General features: G+C 40.6%; 1 protein-coding gene across 1 annotated transcript in view; it reads left to right on the forward strand.

Annotated features, from left to right (window-relative positions):
* Window positions 1–18462, forward strand: part of LOC102517434 (cytochrome b-245 heavy chain) — a 105306-nt gene that overhangs the window by 57994 nt on the left and 28850 nt on the right. Inside the window, exons 2-4 of the mRNA XM_006193015.3 lie at window positions 14565–14713; window positions 16679–16774; window positions 18126–18236. Coding sequence (XP_006193077.1) covers window positions 14669–14713; window positions 16679–16774; window positions 18126–18236 — 252 coding nt within the window. The 5' untranslated portion in view covers window positions 14565–14668. The remainder of the gene's footprint in view (window positions 1–14564; window positions 14714–16678; window positions 16775–18125; window positions 18237–18462) is intronic.

The raw sequence follows: 18462 nt of genomic DNA on the forward strand, positions 1-18462 counted from the left end.
ACCTGGTCGTGTCCTTGGAGGCTACCATTGTGTTAAAGTGATTTCCCACATGACAGGTGGATTGCACTCATGGCCTCAATCCTTCACCCATCCCTATATGCACGGCCTTTGTCATGGGACTTTACAGCTCCTCCTCTCAAGGGGCAAAATGTATTTTCCTGCCCTTTGAAATTGAGCTCAGCCAAGTGGTGTGCTTTTCTCCATAGAATGTTAGCAGACATCATGTCAGCAGAGGCATGAAAGAGACCTGGACTTTGGGCTTGCTCCACTGCATGCCTTCCATCTATGGAAGAGGGGTGTGCCCAAGTTTGTCTACTGTTACCAAGAGGAGAGCAAAAACACAGGGTGTAGAGCCATGGCCAGCCAAACCCAGTGTAGATCAGCTGATAGTCCTAACTTGCCCAGCCTAGATGAGTCATCTATCAACTGATCCACATACTCGCTAAAATAATATTGGATGTTATTTCCAGCCACTGGGTTTGGGATATTTTCTTACACAGTAGTAGTCAACATATATACTCATCTGGACAAATTCTGTAGCTTCCTGACTTTTGTTCCTGCCTACAGTGCTCCCTTCCAGTCCATTTCCTACTGAAGGCGTAGTACTCTTGTCACACATGGATTTGATCATCTTATCCCCTTTCTTAAACCATCCAATGAATCTTTTCTTTATCTTTAGGATAAATTACAAAATCTGGCCCCTGCTTGTTTATCTAGCCAGCCTCATCTCTTGGCATTAGCCTCTTCTCTCTCTAAACTTTAAATACGCTGAACTATTTGCAGATCCCTGACCGATGGAGACATTCTCTCTCGCCTCCAGGCCTGGGGACAGGTTGTTTTCTCCACAGGAGGGCATGTATTAGTTTACTGGGGCTGCCATTACACAGTAGTACCACAAACCGAGTGGCTTAAAACAACAAAAATTAATTGTATTCCAGTTCTGGAGGCCAGAATTCCTAAACCAAATTATAAGCAGGACCCAGGCTCCCTCTGAAACCAAGAGGGGAGAATGCTTCCTTGCCTCTTCCTAGCTTTTGGTACTTGCACAATTCTTGGCATCCCTTGACTTGCAGCTGCTGCACTTCAGTCTCTGCCTCTATCATCACATGATATTTTCCCCTCATGTCTTCACATCCTTTTCTTATAAGGACACAAGTCATATTGAATCAAGGACCCATTTTACCCCAGTATCTGTATCTTCCCCCCTCCCCAGCCCAGGTTTATTAGGATATGACTGACAAACAACATTGTGTAAGTTTAGGGTATACAACATGATGATTTGATACATGTACTTATTACAAAATGATACCATAATATGATTAGTTATCATCTCCATCACCACACATAATTAACATTTCTTTTTTGTGGTAAGAACATTTAGGATCTATTCTGTTAGCAACTTTCAAGTGTATGATATAGTATAGTTAACTATAGTCACTGCGCTGTGCATTAGATCCCCAGATCGTATTCATCTCAAAACTGAAAGTTTGTGCCCTTTGACCACCATCTCCCCATTCCCATATATATATCACATGTTATTTATCCACTCATCTGAGCTGTACTTTCTTGTTTCTTTGCATGCATTATATTATTTTGTTGAAAACTAGACATTTAAAATTTTTTTCATGTAGTACTTTGGATTCTCTGCCCCACTTCTGGGATTTGTTGTTGCTTGCCATGTGTTGTAGTTGTTTGTTTCTTTGTTCGGTGATTTTGCTAAACTACTTTTGTAAAGACTGTATTCTTTGCAATGAGTGGTGAATGAGGTCTCTGTTCCTTTAGCTCAGTGGTCAGCTCATCATTTGACAGAGATTTCCATAAACATTTTGAATCAAATTTTAAAGAAAGAAAGAAGAATATATTCTCCAGGTTCTTGAGGATTTGTTCTGTGTTGGGATAATCCTTCAAATCTCAGCCAGGAGGTTTACAGTCCTGCCTTAACCTTCACTTCCTACTCACTCGGAGCATAAAGAGCAGCTAGATGTGGAAGTTTATGCTTTTCTCAGGCCTTTTTTGAACATGCATTTTGCCCTGGATATGTATGTGGCCTTCCAGTTTCCCCAGCCAACAAGGTAGCTTGTCAAAACCCTTATTCCCCAAGGAACCTTACACCCAGCTTTTCCTGCCAGGCTGTCATTGTTTCTATTGTTTGCCCCAGTGTTATTTTTTGCCCCAGGTGGTAGTGATACAGGAAAATGGGGCACGAGAGGATGGCTCCATCAAGTGAGGGTCCTTGGTTTTGTGCAGGAAAGAATTCAAGAGCGAGCCACAGTTGAGTAAAATAGATTTATTCAGAGAGATGTACCCTCCGTAAACAGAGTGCAGGCCATCTAAGAAGGCCAGAGAGGCCACAAGGCATGGAGGTGGTTAAAGCGAAAGTAGGTTTACACACCCCATAGACAGAGTGCCGGCCGTCTCAGAAGGCAAGAGAGAGCAACGAGGTGAGAAGCAGCGGCCTCAGAGCATGAGGTCATCTAGGAAAGTGAGATCGGCCACGAGGGGTGGGGGTGGGGGGGTAGTTTTTATGGGCTTGGCAGCTTCACATGCTAACAAGTGGGAGGATTATTTCAATTTGGGGGAAGGGGCTGGCATTCTCAGGAACTGGGCCACCACCCACTTTTTGACCCTTTCTGGTTAGTCTGGGAACTGTCCTGGCGCCTGTGGGAGTGTCATTTACCACACTAATACATTACAATGAGCTAATATATTATAACGAAGCTCAGTGTCCACTGGGAGTCAAACTTCCCGCCATCTTGGGCCTCAAGGTCTACTGGGAGTTGAATCTTCTGCCATCTTGGTGTTAATTGCTGTGTCACTCCTTTAATGGCTGCACCCTGTCCCCTTCCCTCCTGTCTCAGTAGTGGCTTTCCTTTCAATGTTTTTGAGGAAGGCCCCTTCTCCACCCTGAGAGGGCTCTGATTTAGGGGAAACAAAGTGAGTACCTTGTGCCGGTCCTTCAGGAAACCCCCAGACAGGTCAAAACAGACAAAAACTGTTCCCAGGGATTAAGGTCTGCTCTGGTCCCTCTATAACCAGGTACAATGGGAATGCAGGCTGCTGTCTTCAAAATCACTGCCACATTGCAGAGGGAGGTGGGACTAGGGTGAGTTAAAATGCCACACGACTCTCCTATGTTTTCATGGCCTTTCCCTTAGTTAAGCATTCACTTGGTTGCTGTTAACCTTTCATTACCGTCCAGAGCTCTGAGAAGATTTCTCTGGACAGTTTTCCCCAGGTTTTTCAATGATTCTAGGGGTGGACAGCCCCCTGGGTTTTCTTACCCTGCCTGTATTAATCTGCTCAGGCTCCTACAACAAAATACCACAGAATGAGTGGCTTCAATAACTGAAATTTATTTTTTCACAGTTCTGGAGGCTAGAAGTCTAACATTAAGGTGCCATCAGTGTTGGTTTCTGGTGAAGCCTCTCTTCCTGCTTTCTCACTGTGCTCTCACATGGCCTCTTCTCCGTGCACACACGGAGAAAGAAAGAGCTCTCTGGTGTCTCTTCCTTTTCTTGTAAGGACACCAGTCTGATCAGATCAGGGCTCCACTGTTATGACCTCATCTAACTTTAATTACCTCCTAAAGGCTCTGTGTCCAAATACAGTCACATTGGGGGTTATGGCTTCAACAAATTGATTTTAGAGGGATACAGTGCAGTCCATAACACCACCATTTGCATGACTTTATTATTATTATTATTTCAATAAAATAAAAAGCCTTCCCCCTAATGCTTTATCTTCCATCCTCCCGGAAGATTTTTTTAAAAGGCCACTTGCAAGGAAGTTTGGGAGACCTAGTGTTTATTTTTTCATTCTCTATATTGGGAGGCAGCAAAGGAGAAGGGAGTTGAGAAACTCTTTGGCATAATGAAAAACAGTGCCTTCTCTGCTGGTATTTAACAGGCTAAACTCTCCTGGGGAAACGTGATGGAGAGGATAGAACTAGAGAGTACCTCATTCTGATTCTGGGCTTGCATTGCTCATGGTGCCTCTTTGGTTTCAGTTGTTTCATTAATGGACAGCAATTTTATGTAGTCTCCTAAGACCCAAGCATTGTTCCTCATTGCTCCATATTGCCAGATATTTTATGAGAGTTTTAGCATCTATAGTCACATATTTCCATGTACGGTATCAATTTTGATGGACATGTTTTATTTTTAAGCCAAATCAGTACTTTTAAAACTGAGTCACGCTGACAGGACTGATATTTATCCAATTATATGTGTCTAGATATAGATATTTGAATTTCCAGGGTAACTGAAAACATTTTAAATGTCATTCATACCCATCACATCTGTTTTTAAATTGTGGTTTCATTTTCACCAAAATGTTCGCCTTTGTTCAAAATCATTAATCCATTAAGTTCAGGGAAGTTTAGCAGGGGAAATTAATGTGGTCTCTGAATTATATAATAATCTGGTTTGAATCTGAATATCTTCACTTCCTTGAATTGACAGCAATATTCACATTTTTAGCCTGTGGTTTCGAGTTCAGTGTGTGCAGATGTCTTCTCACCTCAGTGAGAAAAGACAACCCCATGATTCATTTGAACTCTAGTTGGTTGAATTTCTTAGACTTTTTAAATTACCGAGATCTCAGGCTCAAGAAAGCAGCTCAGTAAATCTCACAAATGACCACAAATTAATAATCTCACTGCCTTAAAATAAAATAAATATTCATTATCTGCCTTATTGTTTTTACACACGGCCCCTAAACTTGCAAAGCTTGAAAGTACACACATGGAACAATTCTCCTTCTTGCGCCACTTCATCTGCAATGGATGACTTTGCCTAATGAGGTCATTATTCTCCTAATGATCGTTGCAGTAAAAGGTAGCCACACCAACCCTCTGCTTTGGACTTGAATAAACCAGTGAAACATATTTTTTAACCATTTATTGTCTGTGACCCATAAGTGACAAATGAATTCTGCTTTCCTATAGATGATCAAGTGTTTCAGAGCTCTGCAGTCTTCTTCCCTTTAATACCCAAATCACTACAATTCAAATGCCAGAGAATGCCTAGAAGTCCAATGTCCTTTCTCAGATATTTCCAGGGATTTTCAGAGTGTTGGTATCCCCCTGATTGTCTCCTGCTGTTCCTCTGGGTCACCTCTGATCATCTCATTATTTTTTCTCTCTGCTGCCTCGGCCTCTTCTAGTCTATTTCACCCTATGGCCAGCTTTTGCCTTATCCACCAAGATGACCATTAATTCAAGTCTGCTGCTGTGTTGTGCTGGTTAATCAGCTTTAGTTGAGACATATAAACAACGGAAAGGAATTACAATATATGAAAGGGAAAACCAACAATCATTATTGTGTGTCGCTGTTCTCCCAGATCATCACCATGAACAGGAAAGTCCCTTAATGGCCATGTCCTCTCTTGGGCCAGAACTTTTGTCCTATTCTGGGGTCTGTTCCTCATCTCTGTAAAAACCACTTCTATCCACCACTTCATTCTCTTTCATAGTCTCCAGTGCAAGCCTCACATCAGGTAACACTAAGTTCCTCCACCCAAGGACATACCTTTCATTTTATTGTGCGGAGCAGTTTAGCTTTTCTCTGACTCGACCTCTAACCCCTAGACCAGGCAGTGCCCTTGAATCACCAAAAAGCCCATCAAAGTGCCTTCAAAAGAACAGCATCTCCCCAAAACGAGTTCTGCCCCCAACTGCCAGAGCAACCTGTACACACTGAACATAGCTTCTAATATGTCAGATTTTTAAACCACTTTGTTTTAAAATGATTTCAAGCATGCATAAGAGTTATCAGAATAGGACAAAGAAACCCAGTGTGCTCTTGACCCAGATTTACCAAGTATTACCATTTTCTCAGACTTACGTGATCATTCTCTCTCCATATTATTTTCTGAACCATTTGGGAATAAGTTGCCTACACTGACTCTTAAACAGTTCTGTGTGTATTTCCTAAGAGCAAGGTCATCACCAGTAATGTGACAAACCAACATCATGTGCCTGCTGATGTGATGCCCTGAGAAGGACACACATCACTTCTAGCATATTCCTGCCCAAAAAGCATAACACGAGTCTAGTCATGAACAAATACAGTACACACCTCAAATGGGGGACCTCCTATAAAATAACCAGTATGTGTTCTTCAAACATACCACAATCAGGAAAGAGAATAAGGCCTAGGGAACGGGTCCAGAATATAGGAGACCAGAGATATGTGACAGCTGGATTCCATGCACCATCTCAGGCTGGATCCTAAAGCACAAAAACAAAAACAAAAATCACACAAAGCATTATTAAGATAGTTGGTCAACTCTAAATATGAACTGTAGATTAGACAATAATGTTGTATCTGTGTTCTATCTCATAATTTTGATAATTTTACTGTGGTTATGTATGTTAACAGATTTTTGTGTGTGACCACACGTGTTTATGTGAAGTATCTTCAATTTCTCCCTAGCAAGCAGTCACACCCGGTTAGTTTTGTTAGGCAAGGCATTATTTGCTGAAAGTATCAAGGGACCTAGACCTCAGGGTCATATGAAATGAATATACCTTTTCTCTTGGAGAGAATCCTATTCCTAGAAGAGCCAACACTCGCCTCTCTCTCGTCTGGCTAGCACTTAAGTTACTGGTTAACATCTTCACCAGGATGAGCCCTTACTAAGTGCCCAAGGTGGGGCTGTGGGAGCTCAGATACATCCCGGGTCAAGGAAGAGGGACAGTGGAGACACAGACAGAGCTTTCCTCCTTCAGGTCAAGGTGAAATATGCAGCAATTGGTTGTAGGGACCTCACACTTGTGGCTCAACAAACTTCTTCAGGTTTCTTGTGCTGAGCTGGTTGTGCACGCATGTGGTTACTGCAGGAAACTGTCAGTGACATCCAGGCTGTCAGAAGGAGATGAGAAATCAAGCGCTATTCTGATCAGTCCTGTGGGGAAGAGTTATAATATGTGTTGCAAACCGACGCAGGATAGCAGAGTTCAGTCCAGGACTCTTGAGACAGTGGCTGATGCTCAGACATTGATTTTATTATTTACATGAAGCTTTACAAAATGATTCTGGTGGCCTGAATAAGCAGCAATACATCAGACTGCCCAGATTCAAATCTCAGCTCTGGCATCAAGCAGCCATGTGACTCTGGGCAAGCTACTTTATCTCCTTGGGGCTCTTGTCTCTCCTCTGTAAAGTAATGTATGAGTTTTCTATTGCTACTGTAACAAACTAGCCACAAACGACTGACTTCAAACAGCACAGACTTGCTTTCTTAAGAGTTCTGGAGGTCAGAGGTCTGGAACCACTTTCACGGAGCTAAAATCAAGGTGTCAATAGATCAGCATTCCTTCCGGAGGCTCCAGAAGAGAATCCACTTCCTTGCCTTTTGCAGATTTCAGAGCTGCATTCCTTGCATGGCTTCGCTCAAGGCCTCTTCTTCCACCTTCACGGTCAGCAGTGGAGCATCTTCTCTCCTCTCTGAACTCTGCTTCATCCCTCACATCCTCTTCTGGTGCCTCTGAGCCTCCTACTTCCCTCTTATAAGGACCCTTACGTTGGCCCACCTGGAATAATTAGTGATAATCTCCCCATCTCAAAAACATTTAACTTAATCATGTTTGCAAAGTCCTCTTAACCATGTAAAGTAACATTCACAGGTTCTAGGAATAAGTATCTTCACATCCTTGGTGGGGGGCGGGGAGCAACATTCATTCTACTACAAATGGATATGATAATTTTGCACAACTTAGAGGGTGGTTATGAAAAGTAAATGAGATAAAGCACATAAAGGCACCTGGCATGTATAAAATGCTTTACAGATATTAGCTGTTGTTAAGACCAAAATAAGACTGTAAAAATAGATTTTTTTCAAGAAAAGAAAGAAAAGAGTTAATTTACATAGGGAGCGGAAGCATACTGGAAAGTTTTCAATTCAAATCAATGATTAGTGAGAGAAAATAGGTAAGCTTTCTTCCTTTTCTTCCTTATTCTGATGAATAAACATGTACAAATCACATAGAGCCTAAAGAGTTAAATTTTGAACTCTCATCACCAGACATTTTCCTTTCTATTAAATGAAATACCAGATAAAACCCTGTTCTTAATGCCTTTCATCACCTAATCAGTAAATTGCCCCTTCCTCCCTTAATGTTTCATCCTTTACTTTGTTATTTTCTCCTTCAGGCAGGAAATAGAACTTCTGGACCCCATTCCAGCTGCCTTATTCTACTTTTCACTAACCTTAAAGACCGTGGTTATGGAATAAAAGTGGGTTTCATTACACTGTGCTTTAATAGGACCCCTTCTAGGTATAAGTGATAGAAAGCCCACTCGAACTGTTTTTGTTTTTTTTTTTTTTAAAGCAGGAAGTGGTAGTGGTGGGAATTTATGGCTTGTGTAACTGGGTTGGTTGCTAGAATGTGGCAACTTCAAGAGTGAATGACTTAGTCGCCTACTAACAGCACTTACAGAGATGGTCTCAGTGAAGAAAGCCATCTTGCCCAAGATCACTCAGTCATCCCAGCTTCCGATCATCCCACAGGATTGCTGAGGCCTTCTTGTGACCACATGATAATTCAACTTCTTCTGCCCACTCCCGTTTTCTTATCTTTCCTTCCTTACCGTGGGTGTGTGCTTCCAAGGAAACTCAAATAGAACTCCTGAACACTGATCTCTGTCTCACAGTGTACTTCCAGGAAACCCAGTCTCTAAGAATAACTGAAATGTCCCAGTGTTTCAGGTAGATCAGACCCAAGAATGCAAACATCGTCATCATTTATCTCCAAACCTCTCAATCCTTCCCCAGCTACTGATCAGATTTTGTGTTGGCGTAATTCTTATGCAGCTTCTTAGCACTAGGTAGTGGAGATGGTCTATGATAGCAGCAGCCTTACATCATTCACAGAGAGAGAAAAGCTTCATTCCTCTCCTCCATAGTCCCTAACAACTCCCTCCTCATGTAGATAACTCAAATTGGCCTTGTTTGGATCAAATGCACACCCCAGGGACAATCACTATGTCCAGGGAAATGAAGTCCTCTCACTGGTCATCCTTAAGCAAGGACAGTGGGGCCACATAACTAATGGACACATATAAGTGGATGCATGACAGTTCTGAAAAGAATAGCACACATAGTAGAGATAAAAGGAACAGAAATCCATTTTTCCTCGTCACCAGGAACGAAATTCACTAAGAATTTTCATGCGATAACATACCTCCCTTTTGTCAGCGTTTCATATATACTTGGAATAAATTAAGAGTCTAATTTTTTAATTTGACAAATCAAGAAGGAATTATACTCAGGATGCAAAGTCAAGGAATTAGTTAGCAATTCTTTTTATTTTCCCCCTCAGCAAGGGGTGTCTAGGATTTCAATTACAAGCATGATGGTCTTGATCATTACTGCCTACTGGAAGGGGTGAGTACTTTCTCACATTCTCCACAGTCTAACTTGACACTAACAGCTTAGGAGGCAATGGAAGCCTGGTGTCTGGGAGGAGATAAACTGTTAGCTAATGCATAGAGGTTCAGTTTTCTTTATTCTCTGTGTCCAGTCAATACAAGTCAACCAAAACCTGTTGTTGCTCCTTTATCAAACTCCCTGCCTGTCTTTTCAAAGAGCAGAGCACATTGAAATTTACTTGAACAGTGTTCTCAAAAGGGAAGTTATTTTCCATAAAAGAAAAATTTTACTCTTCATTGCAACTGATCTATCTCTCTTCCTCCAGCTGTGAAACTGATTGAGGTTCTTAAAGGCTCTCAAGGCATCTCTACTTACAGCCTTGTGATTACTTTTATAAAGAAAAAAAAGCAATAGGAGGGAACGGTTGATTACCCACAAAAAAATCTTTTTTTAATTGAAGTGTAGTTGATTTACGATATTGTGTTAGTTTTCAGTGTATGGCAAAGTGATTCAGTTTTATATATATATTCTTTTTCATAGTCTTTTCCACTATGGTTTATTACAGGATATTGTGTATATTTCCTTGTGCTATACAGTAGGACCTTGTTGTTTATCTATCTTATATATAGTAGTTTGTATTTACTAATCCTAGATTCCTAATTTATCCCTCCCCATCCCATTTCCCCACTGGTAACCATAAATTTGTTTTCTCTGTCTGTGAGTCTGTTTCTCTTTTGTAAATAAGTTCATTTCTGTCATATTTTAGATTCCATATGTAAGTGCTATCACATGGTATTTGTCTTTCTCATTCTGACTTACTTCATTCGGTATGATAGTCTCTGTGTCCATCCATGTTGCTGCAAATGGCATTATTTCATTCTTTTTTATGGCTGAGTAGTATTCCATTGTGTATGTATACTACATCTTCTTTAGCCAGTCATCTGTTGATAGATATTTAGGTTGCTTCCATGTCTTGCCTATTGTAAATAGCGCTGCTATGAACATTAGGATGAATGTATCTTTTTGAATTAGAATTTTCTCCAGATATATGCCCAGCAATGGGATTGCTAGATCATATGGCAACTCTATTTTTAGTTTTTTAAGGAACCTCTATACTGTTTTCCATAGTGGATGCACCAATTTACATTCCCCCCAACACTGTAGGAGGGTCCCCTTTTCTCCACACCCTCTCCAGCATTTGTTATTTGTAGATTTTTAATGGTGGCCATTCTGACTGCTGTGAGGTGGTACATCATTGTAGTTTTGATTTGCATTTCTCTGATAATTAGCAATGTTGACAGTCTTTTCATGTGCTTATTGGCCATCTCTATGTCTTCTTTGGAGAAATATGTATTTAGGTCTTCTGCCCATTCTTTGATTGGGTTGTTTGGTTTTTTTGTTACTGTATAAACTGTTTGTATATTCTGGAAATTAAGCCATTGTCAGTTGCATCATTTGCAAATATTTTCTCCCAGTCCATGGGTTGTCTTTTCATTTTTTTTATGGTTTCCTTTGCTCTGCAAAAGCTTATAAGTTTGATTAGGTCTCATTTGTTTATTTTTATTTTTATTTCTATTGCCTTGGGAGACTGACCTAAGGAAACATTGATACAATTTATGATAGAGAATATTTTGCCTATATTCTCTTCTAGGAGTTTTGTGGAGTCATGTCTTATATTTTGAGTTTATTTTTGTGTATGGAGTGAAGGAGTGTTCTAACTTCATTGATTTAAATGCGGCTGTCCAGGTTTCCCAATACCGCTTGCCAAAGAGACTTTCTCCATTGTATCTTCTTGCCTCCTTTGTCAAAGATTAATTGATTGTAGGTGTGTGGGTTTATTTCTGGGTTCTCTATTCTGTTCCATTGATGCATATGTCTGTTTTTTGCAAATACCACACTGTTCGATTACTGTAGCTCTGTAGTATTGTCTGAAGTCTGGGAGGGTTTTGTCTCCAACTTTGTTTTTTTTCCCTCAGGATTGCTTTGGCAATTCTGAGTCTTTTATTGTTCCATGTAAATTTTAGAATTATTTGTTCTAGTTCTGTGAAAAGTGTCATGGATAATTTGATAGGGTTCACATTAAATATGTAGATTGCTTTGGGTAGTGTGGTCATTTTACACCCCAACCATGGAAGCAGCGATCTGTTCAGATGTCTTGTAGGCACTGAGTTTACAAAGTGCCTGTAGCATAAATCCATGGATTGCACAGCTGCTAGGACACTCAGATTTCAGCTCTGCTTCTGAAGGCACTTGGCCCCTGGGGATGGGTTTGGATTTCAGCCCTATTTCCCACATGTGGGCAACCCACCAGAGCTTGCAAGCTCCCAGAGCTCACAGAGCTGGAGCCACGCCCACTGTGGTCACACTTAGAATGAGTCTGCTATGGCAGCGCAGCCCCTCCCTTTGAGCACACATGTTAACGTCAGTGGTGGACCTGGGCTTCTTCCTGTGCACACCCCCGGTTGTGCCCTGGAGCACGCTCTAGCCCCTTTAGGCTGTCTCAATGCAGCCAGCCCCAGTCTTCTCCCTGGGTCTGTCCTCTGAAGCCCAAGTCTCAGCACTGAGCCCCCATGTGCACCAGCAGATGCATGTCTCAGGCTGGGGAGTGCAGCGAGGTGGTGCCGACCCTCTACATTCTGGTCTCTCTCTGTTCTGCCCACCCTAGATGGACTGCTGCACTCTCTTCCGAGCCTCTGAAGCTCCCTTTCTGTCCTAGCTGATCTCTCCGCTGTTTAAGGGGCTTTCCAAGGTGAGGGAACTTTTCCTGTCCTTTTTTCCTTCATCTTACTCGGTTATGAACCATCTTTCTTGCAAGTTAGGTTTTATGAGATCTTCTGCCAGGGTTCAGCAGGTATTCTGTGAAAATCGTTCTATATGTAGATGTGTTTCTGATATATTTGTGACAGCAGGTGAGCTCCATGTCCTTCTATTCTTCTATCTTGATCTGGTCACCTCCAAAAATACTTTTTTTGAATTTTCTTCTCAAATTGTGGAGGAAGGAGAAAGGAACATACAAGGAATGTTATTTCCTAGTGTGTGAGTGTTCATGGTCCCCTTCCCACTGATTCCACAGCAGACCACAGGCATCAGAAGGTAGATGTGAAAACATGAGAGAGACTTAAAGATTAAGCTAGGATAAGGGAAGATCAACCAGTGGCTGAGGGAGAGAAAAGAGGGGAGAGGTAGAGAGGTGAAGACCTTGATAAGTTTCAGAGAACTTGGTGGAGGATCAGTTATCCCCGTGGAAGGGTTTGAGAGTGGCAAAATGAGGGAGAGCAGATTTCAAGATGTTTTTTCCTCATCAGGCATATATGTCTCACTTCCATAATTATGTGAGAAAGTAAGCACAGGTGTGAATTACTTTCTGTATCAGGCGAAGACCAGTCAGAAAAACAGAAACCATCATACTTCAACAGAGGGAATGTCACACCAGGAATTTGTTACATGGATGGAAAGTGGAGAATCCCAACATGGGTGCAGAGGCAACGTAAAGACGAATAACCACAGGAAGTGGTGACCACCCTCAGGGCTGGAGGGAACATGGGAGGAGATGGTGTAACTCAAGCCCAGAAGCAAGGACCATCTAGCAGGAGCTCAAACTACAGTGGTGATGGCCAGCAGGAGCTCATGCCACAGAGTGAAAGACTGACTGGTGGAAGCTGGAGCCTCCATTGGAAATGCAGCCACTTCCCAGATGCCACTTGAAGCAGAGAGCTGGGGGAAGAAACACTCTGGCTTCTTCTCTCTTGCCCCTCATTCCCCAGTTTGGCTGAACATACCAGAAGCCAGAGGGCCAAGAAGCCCGGCAAATACAATTCTCTCTGAAACAGAACAGAGCAAGGAGAGGGTGAGGAATAGATCCCAGAGCAAAGAGGCAAATAACTGGAATGTAACATGATTGTCTAACTGTGTTTCTTTGAATTCCTCTCTGTGTGTAACTGAACCATGAAGCCAACTGTCCTTTATGTGGGTTACACATGATTCAAGAGCAATGTAGAAGGTCACAGTTGAGTAACTTTCCTTTAATATTAAAAAGTGAGAAATAATATTCCTTTACCCTTTGTCTTAATTCTGCAGCTTGCCTCAAGTAGTTTATAAACAGCAACCAAAAGAGTTCAGGTCTCTCCTTCATTTTTTTCCTTCTTTTGTTCCCTTTTTCCTCTCCAATTCCTTCTTTTACCTCTCTATTCACTATAGCTGTTGTACAGTCACCCTTATGCAGTTGGTAAACTTTGATCTCACAGTGGGGTTACCATCCTACCCTTCTGTCTCTTTCATGTCCTGAAGATTATAGTGATATTCAGGGGAAAAAATGCTAAATCTGGCTTTTGGCATCTACCACATCTGACATACCTTTGTTCTGACCCTATTTACATACCTCACCTAGAAAAATGCCATGTCCACCTGGCAGTACTACAGTCATTAAAACATTTTGGTATATTTGTTATGTTTCCTTTTCCTGTAGTTGTTTTGGGAGTGATTTTGGATGGGGTTGGCATGGTCAAGCTTTTATTCTGGTACCATGGTTAGAAGTATAGCCAAATTGCTTGGGTTTCAAATCACAACTGGCTTCCTAATTGCATGACCTTGGCCAAGTAACTTAACTGCTCTGGGTCTGTTTCCTCATCTGTAAATGTAATCATAATAATAGAAACTAATTTAAAGATTCAATTGTTAGAATAAAATGAATTTATTTATATACTGAATTTATATGTATGTATATGTGTCTTTGTATACACACGTATATATGTATCAACTCAAATATACATATATATGTGTATATATGTACATACACATGTACACACACACATAGCTTAGAAAATTGGCATAATGTAAGCATTCTATGAATGTCAACCATCACTATTGTTATTTTTTTCTCAATAAGACTGTAAATGCTGTTCCAGACTGTCAAAAGATATCACATCTATTTAATGTTTTGTACCTAGCATGAAATCATGGCTAGTTGGATGACTTTTTAAAACTTGCCACTTGATAACCGATCAGTCAAAAAGTTAATTCACTGTGTAAAACACATCCCATGATTTGCACTGTTATTTGTGTCTCAGTTGTAGAATTAGTTTCATTTCCTAGGCTTTTTTTCTGTCTTTTTTTTTTTTGTGGTTTAAAGATTTAAATTTGTTATGAAAATGAGCTTTTCAGTTGACCAATGATTAGCTAATTTCTGATAATAGAAAAGGAAACCGATTGCCCCAAGGCTGCTGTTTTCATTTCCTCATGCGAAGAAGAAACATAGCAGAGAAGAAAGGCAGACTCAAGGCATTGAACCTCTGCCACCATGGGGAACTGGGCTGTGAATGAGGGCCTCTCCATCTTTGTCATTGTAAGTACCAGTAAGAAAGAAATTACAAATCCTCTGACCTTTCTGGGTTCTCTTGGAAACTAAAATAGAGCAAGACTTTTTTGATCGTTTATTGTCTTTGAGAAATTGTGCTGAAACTGATTTACTGTGTGAACAGGCATCTATCTATAAGCAGACTGAGTCCATTCTTCCAAACTTATTAATGGAAAGAATACATCTCGGGGCTCACTTCTTCGAGTTTATTTCTTGAGTTTTTAGGAGTACTAAACTAGCCAGCATTTCAGAAGGAGTGGAAGACATTTCATGCTAATGATCCCTGAGTCTGAGTTGCTTATTATTAATGTTTACTCAGAGGCAAATTCTCTATCTCTTATGTATTTATACCACCTAAAAAGTGGGTAATTGAAATTTTATACTGTTTTCCAAATAACAACACAAGACTGGCATGTACGGGAAATTAGCCTTTATTTCAGAACTTATACCAAAAATAATTGAAGTTTTCTATTTTCTTTTTTTAAAAAAAGTATCTTCTTTCCTCTGAGGTAAACTTTAGTTATTTGTGAGATTTTTAAAAATTCAAGGGAAGGGAATTGAAGAAAGCTATCTAGACACATATATATAGTATATATTATATATATTGTATATGATTACATACAGATCAATATAATCTATCTTGAGAAACAATTTTTGTAAGTAAAGATATGGCTAATTTTCAAATACACATGTTGATTTCTTTAGTTTTTAACATACCAAAGATCTATTATTTTAAGATAGTGGTCTCAGCAAAGCAATATTGGACAACTGCAAAGATAGAAATGTGATTTTTAAATAGCTTTACTAAATAGCTAATGAAAGTATTACACCGATGTTTAAAAGAACACTTACGAATGAAAATTTTGAGTGTATCATGAAGTAAATATGAATCTTTGAGTTGTAGAGATAGAAATTAGTAGCCCAAATAAAATAAAAAGAACGAATATTTTGTCATTATAAAAATAAGCCAAAGCAATATTCTAATGCAATAGAGAATTGTTCTAAGGACTCAGCTGTTAACTTGATTTCTTATCCCCACTTTAAAAATGGATTACCCCTTGGAAAACAAGTTCAAATTATACTTTTAGCTCCTACCACAATTTTCCCCAGGAAAGGACGTCCATCTAAATTATACACTCATATACTTGAAAGGGAAGACACAGCTTGGAAAGCAATAGGAAAAATGACAATATTAGGAAATGGAGAAGTTGTTTTAGTACCTTCTTTATAAAGAGATTGTTTTTAAGTGTCGAAGGACATTAAATAGCTTTAAAGCACAGTTAAGAAAGGATGGCTACTGTGGAGCTGAAGGTAGATGACTGGGCAGTGTCACCATTTGATACAGTCAGTGCTTGGGATGAAATGAGCAGTCACAATCTAGAAGGGTCTCTAAAAAAAAAAATCCACACCCCTCACCCATCATTCATGCTCGATATTCCCTCTCTCGAAAGTTAAGCAAAATTTCTCAAATAGAATTAAAGGCTTGACATTTTAGCTGACGAGACAGACTCCCCCTAGCTGGGGTAGGATGCTGTGTGATGGACAGAGGCGATTACACGGGTGAGAACAGAACACAAAGTCCTACTGGTGTAGGGGGCAGCAGAGTAACATATTCCTTTCCCTTCTCTTTTTAAGGTGAGTCACCTGCTCTCAGTTATCTATGAAAGGTTAAGAAAAGAGGAGGAGAAAGAAAGGAGAAGAGATAAACTGATAATAACTTGGCATCCTGGCCAAGTATTAAAACAATCATAGGGGACGACACTGGGTGGAAAGGTTAATTACAGAGAAGTGCAACGACACCGTTGTGGAAAAGAGCTGGTCACACCCAGCTTTGTAACCACTTTTGTCAAAGGCTGTATTTGGGGAAGTTCTGACCTTGGTCTGACTCAAAACTTGTGTGAAATCTACCTGTTGAAACATGAAAATTTCACGCAATCATTTCTGTTTGTGCAGCTGGTATGGCTGGGGATGAATGTCTTCCTCTTTGTCCATTTCTACCGGTATTATGCTCTTCGAGAGGAGTTCTTTTACACTCGAAAACTTCTTGGGGTAAGTATAAGTTCCATCTCATGCAGTATTGACCGGCTCACATTTCTAATCAGAGAGTCTTGTTCCTAGTCCTTTTAACATTTTGAATAAATATTGTGACCAACCCAAACAGCACCATCAGCCTCACTCCCTCCATTGCAATCCCAGGAACAAGGGTCTTTAGGCTTTTCGGAGTGAGATCAACCAAACTGTGGCAGAGGCTTCCAGCAGCATCCCTCCCCTCCCTAGGCTACTGTGCCACTGTTTAGCTTAAGGGAGAAATCTAATACTGACTCTGTCGAATGGGACTTTCCGTATTCTCTGAATCATCTGATTCCTACTACTTTTGTGCATGAAAAGCCCTGCTCCTAGTGACATGTTATGAGATAATCTTCAGGAAATAAGCCTCTCCCTACATATGGAGCCTTTGAAGAACTTCCCCAAAGGTCACGTTCATGGACTAGGCCAGCAGAGTCAAGGCCCTGACTTTTCTTGGGTCCATGAGCGCTCTCAGTTTCCTTGAGCTGCTGGTTCTTTTTCGTCATAAATGAAAATAATTACAATTATAGCTGCCCCCAGATGCTATCATTTGTTACATCATGCTGAAACCATGAATTCATTGCTTAATAACATTAATTATAAATCATATGCATAAATAATTATAATGTATAATTATACTATATTATTACAATTGTTGTTAATGTATTCAGGTTGATGCTGAAAAGGATGATTTCCTTTTGCATTCCCCCTCCAAAATCTGCAACTTCTTCTTTTTTTTTTTCAAAATCTACAACTTCTTTAGGCATTACAGAGAACAATTATCATGCCAAAGCATCACACCATACCAACTTAAGTTATTGCTGAGGTTATTCTAAGTGCTAAGGAAATCTTCACAAAGCCCCAGTGTCTATACTGAACTCTAGTTAATGATATGCATGCTTAAATATTTAGGAGGAAGTGAACTGATGGCTGCACCTTACTTTGAAATGCACCAAAAATAAGGTGTGTTGATGGATGGATAGAGGGATAGGTAGATGGATGGACAGATGAATAGACATGTGATAAAGCAAGCACAGTAAAATGTAAAAGGCAGAATCCAGGAGGTGAATAAACAGATATTTATTGTGAACTTATTTCAGATTCTCTTTATGTCTGAAAATGTTCATCAGAAAATGTTGGTGTCGGGGCGAGGGCCAGATTCAAACAAAGTATCCCAGTGGGCCCTAAAAATAAACCCTTGGCTCTGAAGGACCTTCCTTTCCAGATAACTTGATGTCTCTAGAGTGTGGGCCTCACGGTGGGAGCCCTGGGGACGGGGGGTGGTACTCTGTGCTCCGAGGACTCACCTTGCTTCTTATCCTGCCTCTTCCAGTCAGCGCTGGCACTGGCCAGGGCCCCTGCAGCCTGCCTGAATTTCAACTGCATGCTGATTCTGCTGCCAGTCTGTCGAAATCTGCTCTCCTTCCTCAGGGGTTCCAGTGCGGTAAGAGCAAACATTCACAAAGTTTGAGTTCCTCAAAATTTCGAAGGCCATCAAGCTAAATACCCTTTCTTGGGAAAAGCAAACCAATGGTTTGTGAGGATTCCCACCTCTGTACAATATTCACAAGCCAAGCCATGCTTGATTCTCTAGTTTATTTTTATATTATTTGTTGATGGAGCTCCCTGGGATGACCATTTAACCTGTAACAGATATTAAAGGCAAAAAA

The sequence above is a fragment of the Camelus ferus genome, chromosome X (assembly GCF_009834535.1).
Source record: "Camelus ferus isolate YT-003-E chromosome X, BCGSAC_Cfer_1.0, whole genome shotgun sequence".
NCBI lineage: Eukaryota > Metazoa > Chordata > Mammalia > Artiodactyla > Camelidae > Camelus > Camelus ferus.